This window comes from Dipodomys spectabilis, unplaced genomic scaffold (genome assembly GCF_019054845.1).
Source record: "Dipodomys spectabilis isolate Male_0828 unplaced genomic scaffold, ASM1905484v1 ptg000132l, whole genome shotgun sequence".
Classification (NCBI taxonomy): domain Eukaryota; kingdom Metazoa; phylum Chordata; class Mammalia; order Rodentia; family Heteromyidae; genus Dipodomys; species Dipodomys spectabilis.
The window spans coordinates 5,287,434-5,307,182 of NW_024870809.1; the positions used below are offsets into that span (position 1 = coordinate 5,287,434).

Sequence of the window (19,749 nt, forward strand, 5' to 3'; positions counted from 1 at the left end):
AGGCAACAATGGGCTCAGGAAAAGGAATGACTTACTTTGAATGCATCGACATACACAGGATTGATTTGGTTTATGCCCAGACGAAGGGGCACAATGAGCAGCAGGGGTTTCCAGGCTGGGCAGAAGGCAGAGATGCCTTGACTCTGGTTAGAAGCAGTCACAAAATCAGGAGGATTCTCACCAGCTGCATTGGCACCCAGGGGAGGAACACAGCACATTTTTTCTAGAAACAAAAGGCCAAAGACCTGGGTGAGTCACAAGCATCTAGTGTAAGAAACCCCACTCTAAAGATAAAGTAAAGACAGACTTCATGCCACTTACCCTGTCTAGAAAGCCCTCCCCTCTGTCATCAGGGCCCGGCAAGCCTGACTTTCCACAGGAAGGACAGGCCATTCCTTCAGCCTCATGTTCTTCCTGCAGCCCAATGAGCACTGGCTTAGCTCCAAAGAGATAATCTGGGCTCATTATGAAAAGCTCGCTTCTCAACTAGCTGCACAGAACTTTGAGAAAGGAACTGTGTCTTTTGGCTTCCCTAAATGCAGTCAAGAGCCAGAGCACAGGACCTCTTGGAAGCATCTACTGGTGGCTTAACATAGTATACACACTTCCTGCATCCTGCTGGGAAAGAGAGTGATGCCTCCCAGAAGGACAACAAAGATTCTCTAAGGGTTTTCTACCTTTCAGAAAGCTGGAAGGGAAGAGAACCAGAGCTCTTACTCCTCTAGGCTCCCCTAACCTGGTGAGCAAGGCACAGATTGTTTACATTCCAGATTTCTGAATGGCAAAGTAGGAGCTCATCACCCACCAATCATAAAGGTAAATAGGCTGGAGACTCACTGATATCTTCAATGACCACTGTGTTATCCATTGAAACATAAACAGCCAAGGAATTCCATTCATCAAATAAAGCAAGTTTTCTGCAAAGCAATGTACAATGAAGTCACATTTAAGGTAAGGTGGAAATATCAGCAAGAAGCAAGACAGCTTGTTCCTAAGGTTAACAACTACTAACAGAGAAGCTGTGTTTAAGATAGTCTTGGCTTCTCCATCAGAATTCTGGGACTTTCCATGTTTCATGGACCTTGACAGTGACACAGGCACTATATCTCAACTTGAAAAAGAAGATTCTATTTCATAATGCTACTCCTACTGCCTGAGAAAAGTTATTGATGCATCTGTTCCCAAAATCAAGAGAAATTTTACTTCCTTAGGTAAATGATATTTTGAGTTATTGTTTTCTTTTCGTAAAAAAGAAAGAAAGAAAAAGAAAAGGAAAGCTATCACTAAAAATATGGATTTGTGACCAGGCATGGCTGTGCATGTTGTAATCCTAGCACTCAGGAGGCTGAGGCAGGACAATTGTGAGTATGAAGCCAGTCTTACTACATAGTGGATCTTGTCTTAAAAGCAAAAGGAATGTGTGTGTGTATATTACACATATAATATATATATATACATATACATATATATATATAATACACACATACACACATGGAGATTAATGGTAGCAGTGTTTGTGAGGCAGGTTCCATCCAAATAACCAATACCTAAAATTATATATACACTTGCATGCATGTATGTATGTATGTGTGTATTTAGGAGCATAGATAATATGGGAAATGAGCCACAGGAAAACAGAGCTCTTATTTCCCTCTATAGTTACACTTAGAGTACCACTCAAGGAGACTTATGTGATAGATGCCTGGGGTGTAAGGCCTTACAAGTCAGGAACTGAAGAGAGATAGCATGCCAAATTGCATGACTTCAAGGGAGATTAGAAAGAAAATTCTTTTTTTAAAAAATGATTGCTGGCAGGGTGCTGGTTTACAGGGTGCTAGGATTACACCTTTAATCCTAGCTATTCAGGAGGCTGAGATCTGAGGATTACAGTTCAAAGCCAGCCTAGGCAAGAAAGTCTATAAGACTGAGCTCCAACAAACAGCCAGAAAAGTGGAAGTGGCACTGTGACTCAAGCAGTGGAGTGCTCACTTTGAGCTGAAGAGCTGAGGGACAGTGCCCAGACCCAGAGTTCAAGCCCCATGACCGACAAAAAAAAGAAAAAGATTGCCTGAGGTCTAAGTAAAGCACCTACCTATTTATCCTTTAATTTCCTCTCTTACTAATTTGAGAGGACTTGTTTAACGTGTCTACTTCTGGAATATGTGGGTAAAGCCTAGTCCCATTAGCAAAAGAAAAAAAATTCTACCAAAGTAACTCTCAAGAAGAGGTTAATTATCATTACATTTATATTTCACTCATCTTAATGCACTATCCTTTAATAGTAGTAGTAGTAGTAGTAGTAGTAGTAGTAGTAGTAGTAGACAAGCCTTAACTCTTTGCCTTAAGACATTTTTGGTTTTCCAATAGTGCAAAAGCAAGCTATACTCAGCAGAAATCATACAGTGAATTTTAAACTTAGGTATTTTTTTCCTGATTATCAGTAAACAGAATCATACTCTCTAGCAATGCAGAGTGGCTCCATCAACAAGGGAAAGTCCATTCTCTAGGGTCAATTGTGTTTCTAAGCTAGAATCTAATTCAGTAGGTTAGGTATACTAAATACATTTTATTTATGATATTTTCAACTTGCAGTGGGCTTACCTAGATATAAGCTCATCATAAGTCAAGAAGTATTGGTATTGTTAGTAAACCATGATGACAAATCAGAGTCCCCTTAAATTCTTCAAGATTTAAATTTAGAAGAAAGGAGGAAATTCTAAGGAATATCATTTAAAAACTATTTGGAGCCAGATTTAGGGCTCAGCACACCATTCTAATCCTTTGCACTTCTTGCCCAGGGCTCGTTGCTACAGTGATGCCTGAAATACTGCCAGCTTCTCTTTCAAACATCAATGATGGCCCCAAAGCCCTCTGACTAAAGCAAGAAAGTGGTCTTTGGGAGCAAGGAGTAAAGTTAACAGAATTTTCCTTTGGTGCCCAGAAAATCCAGGCACACATACACTTCCAAAGAATGCTAGCTCACTAAAGATTGCCTGGTTACAGAAACAGGGCCCATCTGTACTTTACAAGTAGTAGATCTACCATAACATCTGGAGATTGAAACACACTACACCAGAGGAGGACTGATAATCTCAATCTTCTTGTCTGTAATGCTGGTCCTAGATTTTGCCTACCAATTTCATTTGTTCATCAGCATTTACTGAGTGCTTACATGTGCCAGGCAATTTATGTGCTAGTGATACAACACGAAGAAGACAAGTACAATCTCTACACTCAGGGAGTTTTTGTTTAGTGACAAGATGTCAGGAAGGAGAGAGTGACAACAGGTAAAGTGGCCTTCCAGTTGTAGGTGCTGAAGCTACTCACTTATTCACTTTCAAAAAGTTGGTCCTGACCTCTCTTCACATCTTGTAGTGGGGGGTGAATTATGAGATTGAACAGGACAGCTGCAAAAGTGTCAGGCTGGGGTACCTTGAACCTGCTATGAGAGGACAAACTGATTCCAAAACTCCCTTGGAGTTTGTCTCCTCCAACAGGTGGTAAATTCCTTGAGGTCAAGACTGTGTCTAGGTAATTTCTAAACTAGTACTTAACACAGTAAAGGTAACCAGTAAATGTTGAATGAATTAATGGGACTTCTAAATACCACATGGGGCCAGAGTCCATTTCTTAGGCTGGCTAAGCTTACATGCCTTAATGTAAACCTGCTAACTACAAAGGATCCTCAGGTATGTGAATATTCATTTATAGAATAAGATACCGAGCAAGTTCTAGAGTATAGCACATATACTGATGCTACTGAATACAACCCTGATGTACCAAGTTGGAGGTTTATACTTACACATTGCAAAGAATTATCTGAGCAAATTGGTATGGATATTTGATGGCTTGGAAGGAAAGATGGCTTTTTAGTGGGACTGAGACAATTCTTAGGCTGCATAAGAGGTTTAGTTGGCTAGGGAAGAAAGCATAGGAGATGGTAGAACTGGCAAATGCCAGACTCTTTTACTTACTTTAACACCTGTGCAACTGTATTTGGTCCAAACCATTCGCCAATTGATTTCCCTTCTCCTACACCCATTTGTGCTGTTTTTATGTGGAAAAAATTAACATGTTAGCAAAATATCTTCCAAAGAGCCACACACTCCTATTTTTTGCATAAATAATTAAGCAAATGATAATTTAGTGGAGCTCCATATAAAGCAGGGGAAGAAAAAGATCAGGTATAGGCATTGCTTTGAAACTATTAATTTATGATCTTACCCATTTGGTGGATAGAGTAACAACAGTCTTTTCTATCTAAGAAGCATTGTAGAATCCGTTGATATTCTTTGGGTTGTTCTTTTTGTTTCTGCCAGTTCCAGTCTTTTGAGGGAAAAAATGGGTTAAAATCATTTTAATTGTTGATGAACACTCAACATTCTTCTTGTAACTACTAATTACTAGAAAAAACAAAGGAGTTGCATCTAGAAGATAGGGACGATCAAGTGAGAATGCTCCCCCACCCCAGTATTTTTCACTTAGATAACAAAGACACCTGGAAACTGATTACTTTCAAAGATTAAGTAGGTATAAAACAAAGTCAGAACAAGAGGATGACCAAGGAATTGACTTGGCCCAAGGGCTGGAGCTGGATAAATATTACATAAAAACTAGGTCACAAAGGCCTTTCTGGGAAACTACTCTTTAAAGGTCACCACAAAAATCTGGCTATATATACATATAAAACCCAGATACAGGCTGGGAAGATAGCTTAGCGGTAGAGTGCTTGCCTTGCATGCATGAGGCCCTGGGTTCAATTCCTCAGTACCACATAAGCAGAAAAAGCTGGAAATGGCTCTGTGGCTCAAGTGGTAGAGCACTAGCCTTGAGCTGAAGAGCTGAGGGACAGCACCCAGGCCCAGAGTTCAAGCCCCATGACCGACAAAAAAAAATACCATAAAGTCTTATCTTTACACAGATAGAAATAGTGTTTATCCTTACATCTGGCAGTGTTGCCAAAAGGGTCTCATAGGGGAAGAGCTATTCTGACACACAATAGTTTATGGGGTTATAAGCAATTCATCACTAAGACCGCTTTTTAAAAATTGCATGCTGTCATGTTTCCACAACCTTTTTAATAATCCAAAGTAAGCTTTGGAAAAACAAATGCTTTTGCTATTATATGTTCAAGGTTTCCTCCAGATCAAAAAGCCCAGTCTACTCACCCCCGAGATCCTACAGTGGCCACTTATAACTCACTGAAGACAATTTTTTAAGAGAATAATCACATAATCACAAGACACATAACCTTCATTCTCTACACTCTGGGAATCTAGTCTAATGTGGCAAAATTCTGAGACTCAGTTTGCTTCCAAGTCAAAAACTTCTCTTCCCGAAGTTTTTAGAAAATGTGAACTAATGACTGAAACGCATTTGAAGCCAAAGGACATAATCTATAGACTCTTGAATTCTGTTGCTTCTAGTACCTCTGAAGTCAAAATCTTTTAACTTCAAACACAGCATGTTCTTCAGAAGGAGAACCACACACAACTTTCTTTTCACAAGCTGCTAAACTGTCTGTGTCTGGGGAAATCCTTAATAGCTGGCTGCTCAAGTATCTTTAAATATTCACTGATGCCAGGGCTAAATGAACACTCTATCTCAATTTTAATGACTGGAGAGGAAACAACCCAAAAGACTTTAAAAAATAGATCATCTAATTCATCATAATTACAACATCTATAACTGAATTCTTCCTGTCACTTGCTTTTATTGATTGAGACCAGACTGATGGCCTGGTGGCAGGTTGTGGGGAAAGGGGTGGATTTCAGTTTCTCTTCACTTCCAGGACTTGCTTTCAGAAAAGTCATCATGAAGTGTCTCATACACCAGAAAAATATTAAGTAGTATGAAGAGAACTGGAGATCATGTTAAATGAAAGAAAGTTTCACAATAAGTATGGCACATTTTCTCTCAATTGTAGAACTTAGGTGAGGTAAGACTGAAAATAAAAGGGGGACTAATATTGATATTGAAGGGGAGAAAGGGAAGGAGATAAGAAAGGATAATAAAGGGGATGAAAGTTATATGCATATATGGAAATGTCATAATGAAAAGGTAATGGACTGGGGGTGTAGAACAAGTACAAGGTCTTGAGTTCAAATAAGTACTGCATATATATATATATATATAACATACACATATATATAACATATATGTATAACATATATATATAATTTGTGCCAAAAAGTATGTGTAGAGAAATCACTGGATGAGTCAACGTGTCTATATTCTACTTTCATCTATACTTTCTTGCTATCTGACCCTGTGTAAATCAACTCACTTTCATAAGCCACAGTACCCGCAGACAGAGGACACAGGATATTCTATTCCCTAAAACTTTCCCAGCCTTTCCTTGATGCTCTGAAAATCACTGCAAGATCTGTGATTCTGCATAGTGGGGGAAGGGAAGTGACATTACCCTTCCTTAATCAGTAATGGCCAATTAGGTCAGCAACCTAACCTTGCACTCTCTCTTCCCCATGTCTAGTGGGACTGTCACCCTGTACCTGAGCAAACATCCAGCCAAGGTCCACCTGCAGATACTCACAGGAAAGCATGTACATGTCATAAAGAAAATGAGACTCAAGAGTTTCAATAATGATTTTGGGCAAGTTCCTAATCAACAAAGCAGCCTCTCATGGAAGCTAATTTAAGGATTCCTTCATCATCAAATGAATATCCTCAGAGAACCCAAACCAAAATAGAACAAATCCTTCATTAGGCACTTCCTTTAGGTCACCCACAGATATTTCAAATGCTCTCAAGAAAGCAAAGGGACTTACCACCACACCCTTCTTCCTGCTCCCTTTGTTATGTGGCATTTTTGAAAGACTTGCTCAAACAATAGCAAAGATGGAAATTATAAGTGCATACCTGCCTCAATGTTGAATTCTGCCTCAGGAAAATAACTCTCTTGCCTGGTGAGTCACAAGGAAATATCAGCTGTTTCCTTCTCATGGGAGGCTTTGTTAACTTGTCAATACCACATACTCAGAGCTTACACAGATCATTTCAGGACCTGCAGCTTTGTCACTGAGTGTTCCTAAAGTTCAGCACTAATGCTAAATCAACAGAAGCAAGGGGAACTACAGAGGCCCCTGAAGCCATTTTCAGAACAAATGGAACTCACCCCTTCCCAAATGTCTACAGATAAGAGCTTGAGCCAACATCATCTGTCCACAGCGTAGCATGCATCCCCAGCCAGCATCAGATGAAGGACCTGTTCCCCCTGTTAGAAAAATGGATGTGCATGAAATGAATTTCTTAAATCAACTTTTATTATAACATTACCATATTTAGGACTCACACAAGACAAGCAAACACACTTATTCTGGGAAACGAGGCAAGAGAAATATTCAGAAATCAAATAGGATTGGAGTGTAGGGTTGAGACTTACAAAGACAATGCTGAATTAATCAAAATGGATATTAGGGTCAAAGCCAAAAAAAGTGAACTAAGCTTGCTCCTTAGGTTTTCTGTTTAGATGCTTGTAGTTATGCAAGCAAATTTGATAAATGGACTCTGTCCATTCCATGCCATCACTTGCCTGACCAAATCTTATCTCGCACAGATCACTTGCATGACCCTGAACTACTCAGAGAGGCCAGTCTTACTTTGGTTAAAGAACAGATACTCAGAGATAGATATCAAAATAGTCAGAAGACATTTTGAAGACTCTCAACTGTTCTAAATATATATTATGAAGTTCTGAATAGCAAGGACAATGTAAAGTAGGGGAAAGAGCCCTAAAATAGGCATCTGAACAGCATTCCTTAGTTACACAGTCCAAGTCTTATTTATAGCACAAACTCTGCCTACTGTCAGGGGTGTTGTAGCAATTAAATGAGTGACTAGCTGTGAATATGGTCTGATGAGTATAGTCATAATATAAAATTCCACTAATAAATTGAGAAACATGTCACATCTCCACATCCCTAAAAGGTATAAAACCAGTCAATCAATGAAAGAAGGCCTCAGGTTTCATTTCAACAACACTTGAGGTAAAGAAAATTCCATATACATGCCTAGTATGAGCTCTATTAATAGCTTTTCCCAAGGCAGCAATGAAATCAAATAGCTTGGATGGCAGAGGGGACATTTTGCTTTAATTGACTTCCTTTCCCAATATGGAAATGGAGAAAGTATGCTATCAACATGGTCTCAGAAAACTAACTTTAAGGGAAAAAGGGATCATCATCCCTGTAAGATAAACAGGCCAAGGCAGTCACCCCTTTCCTTTTGTTGTGGAGACTGAAAAAAAGAGTTGCTAGAGCAATATGGAGAGGAGTGTGTAGATTTGTGAGATGGAAGAAGGTCCTTTTGCTATTGCTAGTAGTAGGAGTATAAGGCAGATTCATGTGGAAAAGGTACAGCGAGGTCCAGATAAACAGTTCATCTATTACCAAAATGCTACCAGAGTTTAATTGGAAATGTCTCCCAGCTTTTCAAAGAATTCCTTATCCATAGAACTTTAACAGTTTAGAACATCCATCTACTTAATATTGTTCTTCTGTGTTACTGTTGAATACTTTCTTGAAAGAGCAAATAAAATTGTGTGGCCAGGCGGTGGTGGCTCACGCCTGTAGTCCTAGCTACTCAGGAGACTGAGATTTGAGCATCATAGTTTAAAGCCAGCCTGGGCAGAAAAGGCCATGAGACTTTTATCTCCAATAAACCACCACCAGAAAACCGCAAGTGGCGCTGTAGCTCAAGTGGTAGAGTACTAGCCTTAAGCACAAAGAGCTGAGAGACAGTGCCCAGGCCCACAACGACCAAAAAAAAAAAAAAAAAATTGTGTGGTCTTCACTTCTGGCCCTTCACAGAAAGGCATATTTCACTCCAGTGATGAGGTCCAGTCCTGCAGCAAAATCAGTCACACAAGTTTCCTTTTAAAAGATTAGCTTCTGCCATTTTTATGACATTTGGTCTGTCTTGGTGTTTGAATTCTGGGCCTGGGTGCTCTTCAGCTCAAGGCTAGCACTCTACTACTTGAGCCACAGTACCACTTCTGGTTTTCTGGTGGTTAATTGGAGATAAGAGTCTCATGGACTTTCCTACTGGGGCTGGCTTTGAACCACACTCCTCAGATTTCAGCCTCCTGAGTAGCTAGGATTTCAGGCGTGAGCCACTGACTTTTTTTTTTTTTTAAACAGGGCTATGATATAGGAAGTAACCACTCTACTAGCAAACATTTTACCAATCTTCTGAGGACTGGCAAAACATTTAACAAATCTCTGGAAGGAATATATTCACATAACTAACAGAAATGTGTTTTGTTGTTTGCCTTGTTTCTTTGTATTGTTTTGTCTTCCTTACAGAAGTTTAGAACAAAGTACAATTAGTTCTAAGGAAAACTATGAAAATTTGTCTTCCAGCGTGAAGGTGTTTCACATTACACGGAAAAAAAAATCAAAGGAAGTATGCTCTTTCCTTTGAAACATAGTTTTCTTTAATATTCATGTAGTTCCACAAAGTGGTAACTTAATGGACTGTGCAATAACTAAAGGCTCATTAAATTTTTTGCCTACTCTCAAAAGTCAAACAAGTAATATTATGGTGCGCCTGAACACTTGGACATGGGTAGAAAATACAGTGGCATTATGTATCAACACCATGAAGCCATATGTTATGAGGAACTTCAAGAGTGAGGCTTCTGGATGAGGTGCAAGATTTACTATGTCCCTAAATCAAGTTCACTGACAAGTGAAGTGTTATCTATGAGGCAAGCTATCTACCAAGGAAGAAAACACAGAAGAACAAGTGATATACCTACCAATTGGTGAAAATTTCTTTCTGTATGTAAACCATAGACGAGCACTTATATCAGACAACAGCTTAGCTTTTTCTGTAATTAAATGTAAAATTAAAATTAACCATAGCCATCTAAATTGCTTGAGTTTGGCTTCTAAGCCAGTAACAAACGTATTTTTAAAATAAACACTCAACTCCATTTTTATGGGGCTAGAGAAATTAACAAGAAACACAATCTCCTTTTAAGCAAATAATTTCAAATTCTCCTCACCTGATTTGGCCAGACCCACTCCACTGGCCAATCCAACAATGTTGGGTAATTCCTATCTCTTGGTTAATCTCCAGGGTCTTGATAGCTACTAAATCTGGGGTCATGGTGAAAAGACAAAAAGTAGAAAAGCAAGGACCTTAAGGAACTTATTAATAATGAATCATCTGAACCATCTTGAATGATGATGGTTAGTTGTCTCTCTCATCAGCACCCATTGTCTGTTATCTCAGACAATGTGTGTTTATGTAAACGTTTATACACATGAATGTACATATGAATATGCATGCATTTACTTCTGCTGCTAAGCAAAATGGGAATAAAGTTATCTTATATAACTGGCATTTGTCACATAAGTGAATTATAACATCACTAGTTGTGTCTTTTTTTTGGGGGGGAGCGTCCGGTCATGGGGCCTGAACTCTGGGCCTGGGCACTGTCCCTCAGTTCCTCACCTCAAGGTTAGCGCTCTACCACTTGAGCCACAGTGCCAATTCCGGCTTTTTTCTTTTTGCCTATGTGGTGCTGAGGAATCGAACCCAGGGCCTCATGCATGCAAGGCAAGTGCTCCACCACTGAGCCACCTTCCCAGCCCCTAGTTGTGTCTTTTTTATTCAAAGCATGCTATCTTTTTAAAATTTGAGATAATTGATATAATTTTCAGAATCAATTTTCAGAATATCACAACTGAAAAAAATTATATAGTCCACCATTCTTTTTTGTGTGAATATTGTTTTTATAAAAAAACTGTCTGGAAAGATTTCTGCTTTTTGGCATGTATTTAATGATGCAAACTGACTTCAATGTCCACAAATAGAAATTCTTCATTTCCTCTCATACCTATACATGGTTATCTCTTTCCTAGTCATTTATCCCCCTTTTTCTTTTTTTTTAATTAATTTACCTTATTGTTATTATAGAGTGATATACAGAGGGATTACAATTCCATGAGTCAGGTAATGACTACATTTCCTTTCATACAGTGTCTTCATTTCTTTACTTTCTACCAGTCCCTCCCTCCTGTCTCCACCCACGAGTTGTATAGTTCACTTTCATCAATGTCCTGTGAGTTTTACTGTTGCACTTTCTCACCCCTTTTCCCTCATGTTCTATGCCTCCCCCCTCCCAAAGATATACATGTGAATACATCATACCTAAGAAGAAGACAAAAGAAGACAAAATCATCAAAAATCAAAAACTAAAAAAGTCTTGTTTCAACAACACACCCACATTTGTATTCTGTATAAAACTTATAGCCATTGTACTTTTTTTAAAAAAAAGGAAAATTCTATTTTAGCCAATAGTTGCTGTATTTCCTTCCTTTCCTTTGGAAAAGAAAGTTGAGCTATATGGATTTTCCTTTCTCTTTATGCCTGGAGTGCTTAGTACATTTTGGGAAGCAGGTGAATAATGGTTAACACTAAGATTTCTAGTAGAATTGGTGGCACTCTGGAGGCTAAGACAGTATGATCCAAAGTTCAAGATCAGCCTAGGCTATATAATAAGACTATCTAAAAAAAACAGAGTAAAATTTCTAAGCCATACTCTGCCTGGGTTTGCACCCTGACTATAACATTATTTATAGTTTTCTCATCTATAAACTGAGGAAATAAGAATAATAATATCTAGTGCATTGAATTCTGAGTATTCAACAAGATAATTTGTATAAAGTGCTTAGTGTCCGGTATTTAGTAAGCTGTGTCAAATATTAGTTATTATAGACCTGTCCTCCCAATTTTCCCACTACTCACTCCTGCCTTTACAATCTCTATGTCTGGCAGCTTGACTTTATACTGGAAAGGTCATGTAAGTATTTTAACAGTAATTTCACTTTACAATACAGCTACCCACTTAGTTTCTTTCTTTTTTGGGGGGGGGGGGGGTCCGGTCGTGGGGCCTGAACTCTGAGCCTGGGCGCTGAGAGCTGAGCCTGAGAGCCTCAACTCTTCAGCTCAAGGCTAGCACTCTACCACTTGAGCCACAGCACCACTTCCGGCTTTTTTCTTTTTGCTTATGTGGTGCTGAGGAATCGAACCCAGGGCCTCATGCATGCAAGGCAAGCGCTCTACCACTGAGCCACCTTCCCAGCCCCCCACTTAGTTTCTGAACACATTTAGCAAGCTGGGGTCTCCTGGAAAACAGAACTAGAAGAAGCCTTCTCCTGTCTCCTCATTTTAAGTCATGGGAAAGCAAGTTAAGATCCAGAAAGAAGTGACTTACCAGAGCTAGAAAAATCTGAATACACAAGGTCTCCTAACTGCTAGCACCAGACTTTCTCCACTGTTCTCAATTTTCTAATCAAAATAATGAAGCCTGGCAAAGGAGGAGTGAGGAAGACCTAACTTCTGTACATTTTGACCCTTACTCTGTGCTTCAAAACCTCTGACAAGGATTCCTCTTCAGAAAGGTTCCATTTTCAAAACTGTTTCTTCTCAAGCTCAACTTTCCTCTAGGTGCTGGGTCCTCAGCAATTTCATAGCACAAGGTCTTTCCCAGTCTATACAAATGTGAATTTCACTCAATCAAGAAGAAAATCAAATCTTTCTATCTTGGCTGCAGTGGCTAACAGGTTTATACAAAACCAGGATAAATGGAGATCATCTATTATCTAAAACAAATTATCTAAAACATAAATGCTTCTCATGCACGATATTGTTTTTTATAATCATGTTTTATCTAGATAAGCAAAGGATATGAAATGAAAAATATGTAGCACAGACACCAAAGAGTAGATACTGGTTAGTGACTCCAGAGTGGATCCTGTTTTTAGGAATCAAGGTTCATAGAATGTGGGGATTCTCCTTTAAGGAGAAATATAAAAATAGATTCCCTTTACACACTGTACTAAAACCTATAACCATCTAGGCAATGTTGGTGCACACCTGTATCCTTGTTACATAGGAGACTGAGAACTGAGGATCATGGTTCAAAGCCAGCTCAGGCAGGAAAGCCTGTAAGACTCCCATTTCCAAATAACCACCAAAAAGTCACAAGTGGAGCTGTGGATCAAGTAGTAGAATGCTAGCCTTGAGCAAAAGAGCTCCAGGACAGTACCCAGGCCCTCAATTCAAGACAAGTACCATAAATAAATAAAACCTATAACAAATTGTACACTCTTGGAAGAGAGACCTGTGCATCAAGCAAAGGGTCTGAAACTAAAACTGTTTCAACATGGTAAATCTTCTTCAGAGTAGCCTCAACATTGATCAAAGCAATTCTCTATCAACTCAAGAAAGAAAAGGTCATGGGTGGTGGTCTACACCTATAATCCTAGCTAATTATAGGCACAGATAGGAGGACTGCAGTTAATGGCCAGATTGGGCAAAAAGTTAGCCTGATCCTATATCAAATAACAAGCCAGGAATGGTAGCTCATGTATGTAATTCCAGCTATAAGGGAGGCAAAGGTCTGAGGCTGGCCTGAGCAATAAGTGTAAGACCCAAACAAAAAGGGATGGAAGAATGTCTCAAGTGGTAGAAAACATGAGGTCATGTGCTCAAACCCCAGTATTATTTTTTTAAGTAGGAGGAAAAGAACAGGACCTTAACCACAGGTGCCTACCTCAATTGGGTTCTTAAAGACCAATACTGACAGACCTTACCCGTTTTAAGGAGATGCTGCTTCCCCAGGATCCACACCAGTTCATCTGTATCTGGAAATTCTTCTAGGTAGTCAGTGAATATAGTAATCTGGTTTTCATACTTGGATAAAACTAAAAGAATAAAATAAAATAAATATGCATAAAGTTTAATACAAAGGACTTACTGCTGTTGTTTACTGACTGATAATTACCTTGGACACTTATTCCAGCTTCTCCTTGAGAGAATGCATCAAGTTAAAACAGTAATGCCTGCATACCTGCCTCCTGCCCAGGTGATAGCAAATCTGACAAGGTTTGTCTGGTGCCATTTCTAGAAGTTAATAGCCTAGAAGGGACTGTGGAAAGCCTGAAAGATTGTACAATTATAAAAGTAGTAAGATTGTAGCTGGAGAACAAGATATTTTTATTTGTCACTTTATTCATACATACACATTCATACATTTATTCTACAAAGAAGGTTCTTAAGTATGTTACTGAATATAACTTGTAGGAAGTGGATGAGGTGGGACAGATGAAGGCAGAATGATGGAAGGGGTAACATTGATCAAGATGTAGTCAAGATCAAGTCAGTCATAAACTGACTCATTAAAATTAAATATCTTTAAAATGATCATTTTTTAATGTAGTGAAGCTGTTTCTCCGACTTGAAATACTTGGCCTCCTTTTCCAGAACTTTCCCTCTCCTTCCCCTCTATATCCACTCACCACCATCACCACAACTGCCTCAACAGAAGCCAAGATGGTGCTTTGTGATGTATAAGCTCCTCCCTGGTCAGGGATTGGCTGGCTGGAGAGAAGCTTGCTGCCAAAACAATAGTTAGGGGCGTGGCCACTCTGTCCAAGGTGGGCATATAGGTGAGTGTCCCAAGGTCTGGAGGTCAGACGGCTCCAGGTGAGGGAAGTAGAAAGGATGACTAGAACCATTATTACAAGGAGTAGGGCTGCAGCTGCTGCTGTTGCTGCTGCTGCCCTGGTCCACAAGGGAACCTCACTTGTGCGAGGAAGATCAAACAAACCTGGGAAGAGAATCAAGCCTCTGTCAAGACCCATATCCAAAGGAAAGGTGAGGTGACCCACCCAAGATTTTCCCCTTGTTCCTATTGACCCTCCCTGGCTCCAAGATTCTCCTCTGGCCCCTCCTGGAACAAAATGTTCCTAGACCTCACCCCTTCCAATGAAGCCCCTTTTCCCTTCTCTCCATCCAATGCCTTTCTAAGAGATCCTTGTTGTCCTTCCCGGTCCAGAAAACAGCTGTGGTGGGTCTCAGGCGCGGCAAACAGCAAAGCGAGTGGAACAGAAAGGGAACAACCAGATCTGCTGCTCTACCTACTTCCAAGAAAGGAACAGGGCCAGCGCCAACCTGTGGTCGCCTCCTTAATAAGCAGCTGCATAAACCTGAGCCAGCAAAGGACCAGAACAAGAAAGGTCCATCATCTAGGCAGCCACTAAATCGAGAGCCAGGCCAGGGACAGTCCTCGGGGCCATCTCCGAGGTGTCTATAGCCTTAGCCACTGACAGATGGTCTGCTGTGTCACAGCACATGTTATCCCAATGGGGACATAAGACGTTGAAATAAAATACAACGAGATGGTCTCATATGCATTTCTGTGTGCTCTGTGATGATGGGGAGGGAGAGGAAAAGAGTAAAAAGGGGTGAATGGGAAGGGAGGGAGGTGAGTCCTCTGGGGGTGGCTGTCCAATTGACATGTCCAGACATGGAGGAATAGGGCCCATAAGAGAGGGAAAGGATGCTCCGTGTGTGTGTGTGTGTGTGTGTGTGTGTGTGTAGTGAAATCCAGGTCAGAGCTATTAGAGGTCTGATGGTAGTGTTCTTCCCCAAATGGGGGAAAATCTGATTAAAATACTATTATAGTTGTGAATGCAATGGTGAAACATTTAGAGTTAACATACATAAAGTTGAAACTGGTCCTGTCTGGGATGTGGGTACTATTAGGAAGGGAAAAGACAAAGGTTAAAATAGGGTGACTATGACCTGGAGGGTGACTATGACCTGAATACTTTATGTACATGTGTGAAAATGGAACAATGAAACCTGATTAGATTGGTTTGGAAGGGAGGAGGGTCAAGAGAGAGTGACAGCTGGGGTGACCCTGATCAAGACACATCTTTTTTTTTCTGCTTATATGGTGCTGAGGAATCGAACCCAGGGCCTCATGCATGCAAGGCAAGCGCTCTACCACTGAGCCAACTTCCCAGCCCAAGACACATCTTTATATATGCACAGCATATATATGAGCAGCAAATGTTCTGTGTATGGTGGTGGTATGTGGGTGGAAAGTATGTTAGGGAGATGAGGTGTGTGTGGTGGTGGTATCCCTCCATGAAACAATATACAAGGAAATTGTCCTAAGGACACCTGCCTCATACTACTATTCATTACATCCCAGGCAATGAGATAAGCAACTAAAAGCCCCCAAAAGGACCCAGAGTGTCAGAGAAGTGGGGAGTCAACTTCAAGGGGAAGGAGGATAGATAAATGAGAGGTAGGAAAATATGGTCTTTTCAACCATGTAATTTTTAGGGTATGGATGAAGTTGGGAAAGATGGGGGAGAATGATGGGATGTATAACATTGATCAAGATACACTGTATTTGTAACTGACAAGGTAAATTAAAACTCCTTCATACCAGCAAAAGATAACTTAAAAAGAAAATTAAAACTGAATATAACATGTGCTGGGAATGTGGAAAGCATAAGGCTCTGATTTCATTCTCAATTTTTTTTTTTATTTTGGGTCGGGAAGTGGGCCTGGGCAATGTCCCTCAGCTCTTCAGCTCAAGGCTAGTGCTCGACCACTTGAGCCACAGTGCCACTTCCAGCTTTTTTCTTTTTGCTTATGTGGTGCTGAGGAATGGAACCCAAGGCCTCAGGCATGCAAGGCAAGCACTCTACCACTGAGCCACCTTCCCAGCCCCTAAGGCTCTGATTTCAAACTCATACAAAAAATGAAATAAGTACAACTCATTCTTAGAAGTGACAAATAACTTGTGATGTTGTAACACAATAAAGTTACATATTTGATCGCTCTCCCTGTTTTCTGCACAGAGCTCCTAAAACCTGTGTTAGTGTATTTTCTGAGCACTGGAGATGTCAGGTGTATTTTTTGTACTGATATTTGCTGTTTGACCCTTGTTCCACACACAGAGTTCCTCATGCCTTGGAACTGTCTGGGTAATAAGATCTTTTGTTCTAATAAGATGACTTTTTGTGGGTTCTTAGATGGGAGCTATTTACCTAAAAGATCAAGCAAAGAGTAGAAACTTGGAAGTTTCAGCCACACCATACCCCCACCCCTAGGAAAAAGTGAGAGGATGGAGAACCAGTGAAATAGATCATATCTACATGGTGAAGTCTCCATAAAAAAATCTCTGAACTCTGGCATTTGGACAGCATCCATGTTGCTGCCCAACCATGTGAAAGTACCCGGAGGGCACTGTGCCTGAAGAAACAAAGAACCCCTTCTTACCCACATGTCCCACCACCCACATCTCTGTCTGCCACTTTGTGGTTTGCCTCTATGTAATGCCATTTGTATTAAGTAGGTAACCATAATTAAAGAGTTTCCTTGCATTTGATGAACCCTCCTTACAAATTATTGAACCCCAAAAGAGGAACAAAGGAATCCTGACTTAACAACCAGTTGATCAGAAACACAGGTCTTTACTGGGCATTCACAATACACAACAGTCTGGTAAGGCTGAGCCCTTAAACTCTGGGCTCTGATTCCAATTCCACTCATGTCAAAATTCAATCAAATCCCAGGACACACTTGAGGTGTCTGATGGAGAATTGCTTGATATACAGGGGAAACCCTCCACATATTTGGTTTTCCAGCTATTGAGTGGTAAATATGAAAGAAGCAAAACCACTGTTTATCTTATGGATATCTCTCAAGATAAAAAAAAGAAAAGTGAACTTCATTAGTTCACAGGCCACACTTCCACAACTTATTCCCTTGCAATAGGAGAAGAGTTAAAATATTTCATTGTGCACTATTTATGAGGAGCAGTTCTACTGAAAGACTCTCAAGATTGGCTCATGAAGAAAGACTGCTTCCAAATTCTTTGGAAGTTATTTTTAAAGGAAATAATACTGTAGGTAGTAAATAAGTTACTAAGTCAGCCCACACAAAAAAATCCTACTTTAATCTGTAACCAGAAAAATTAAATTGATTTCCCAGTTTATGGTGCTATTTATGTGAGAAAAAAAATTCCAAGCTCAAGGCTAACACATGCCATCCATCCATTTTTGAAGGCTCCCTGGCCTCTGTGGAAAGGGGAGCTCATAGAGAGCAGAGGCTGTTAGTGAAGCTACAAGTGGCTGCAGAGACTCTCTGAAAGTAGTCCCTATGCATCCTATAGACGCAGTTTCTTGTGTAGATGGCATTCTGTATTGTCTAACTCCCTACAAAGGACAGTGTTTGCCCCCCACCATCAAGGCAGTGTGCTATCCTGACAGAAACAAATGTTCCTAAATATAAACAAGTCTTTTTGATCATGAAACCAGGTTCATCTGCTCAAAATACTTTGCTGGAAGTTGAAGTTATAATCTGCAAAGCATTTTAGAAACACAGCTAATCAGGGGTGTTGTCTTTCTTGAAGCATAGTGCAAGCTTTTAGGAATTGAAGTAGCATTTCTCTTTAGTATGTTTTAATTAAGAGTAGAGTCTATAGTATTTCAACCCTTAAAATAGTTAGAAATGAAAGCGCTATCTCATTCCCCAGTGAAAATTCATCACTGTCAAATCTGCCAGGAAACCTGTGCCCTCTTAACCTCTGTGCTGCTGGCCTCAGCTCCTGGCCCTTGTTCAGGAAATACCAGGCTAAAAATGATCATCCAGGTCAGACCATCCCCAGAAAGTGGTAGACACAGATGGATAGATCATACTTAAAATCTTCACATCCCACCCTCTACCTTGCACAGATAGGAGAAATCAGGTGGGAATGAATATCCAGTGTAACTTAGGAAGAAAATGAACATAAAAAAAGATGTAACTTGAGAATAGGGCAGCCTCTGTGTCACATGGTAGGGGTGATGAAGGGTGGCAATGGATCAATGTACAGCATGTATGCATATAAGCCATGGGTCTGTTTTTAGTACTGGCTGCAAAAATCATTTCTCTATCTCCAACCCTGTCTCAGTGAGTCATTGCCCAGCTATCTGGTCAAATGAGTACAGCCCATTAAAGCCCATGACAACTGTTCTGCTTCATTTGGGATGACTCTGAGCAAAATGGTAGCCAAAGAATTTGACTCTGGCTCTTCACCCCCTCTCAGGACTAGCTAGGCCAGCATGAAGGTCATTATAGTCTCTATTCTTCTTGATTTTTCTCTTACAAGATAGAATGTTAGAGTTCACTGTATCTAGCCACAGTCAGCCCTTAGTCAAAGTGACGTGTATGGAACAATTCATTTGAATAAGATGAGATTAACAGAAGTAGAGAGAAGTGGATTCAGGAGATTATATATAAGGAGCCTCAGAAAGAGAGAACACATTCTACATAAGAACTCAGATAACACAGGCTGGGAAGATGGCTCAATGGTAGAGTGATTGCTTTGCATGCATGAGGCTCTGGGTTCCATTCCTCAGCACCACATAAGCAGAAAAAGCCAGAAGTGGCATTATGGTTCAAGTGGTAGAGCACTAGCCTTGAGCTGAAGAGGTGAGGGACAGCGCCCAGAGTTCAGGCCCCATGACCGGCCAAAAAAAAAAAAAAAAAAGAACTCAGATAACAAAGCTATCTCAGAAGTGGTTAAAATCCAATTTCCATGGGAAAACTACTGTGGTAAAAATTGGATGGAAGTGCATTACATGTATATATTAAAAGTTCATAGACAGGAGCTGGTGACTCACACCTGTAATCTTAACTACTCAGGAGACTGAGATCTAAGAATCATGAGTTGAAGCCAGCCAGGGCAGAAAAGAATCATGAGTTGAAGCCAGCCAGGGCAGGAAAGTCGATGAGACTCTTATCTCCAACTAACCACCAAAATCCCAGAAGTAGTGCTGTGGCTCAAGAATGCTAGCCTTGAGCAAAAAAGCTTAAGGAAAGTACTCAGTCCCTGATTTCAAGCCCCAGGTCCACCACACACACACACACATC

At 40.2% G+C, this 19,749-nt stretch overlaps 1 protein-coding gene across 2 annotated transcripts in view; it reads right to left on the reverse strand.

Moving 5' to 3' along the window:
• Atg4a (autophagy related 4A cysteine peptidase) overlaps positions 1-19,749 on the reverse strand; it is a 47,478-nt gene that overhangs the window by 8,905 nt on the left and 18,824 nt on the right. Inside the window, exons 2-8 of one of the 2 annotated variants that reach the window (XM_042690010.1) lie at positions 13,626-13,736; positions 9,779-9,850; positions 7,136-7,234; positions 4,225-4,326; positions 3,975-4,047; positions 838-917; positions 36-223 (exon numbers count right to left, since the gene is read on the reverse strand). In XM_042690010.1, the coding sequence (XP_042545944.1) occupies positions 36-223; positions 838-917; positions 3,975-4,047; positions 4,225-4,326; positions 7,136-7,234; positions 9,779-9,850; positions 13,626-13,736 (725 nt within the window). Of the gene's footprint in view, positions 1-35; positions 224-837; positions 918-3,970; positions 4,048-4,224; positions 4,327-7,135; positions 7,235-9,778; positions 9,851-13,625; positions 13,737-19,749 lie in introns of those variants that run through there. The other variant, XM_042690011.1, reaches the window with a different exon arrangement.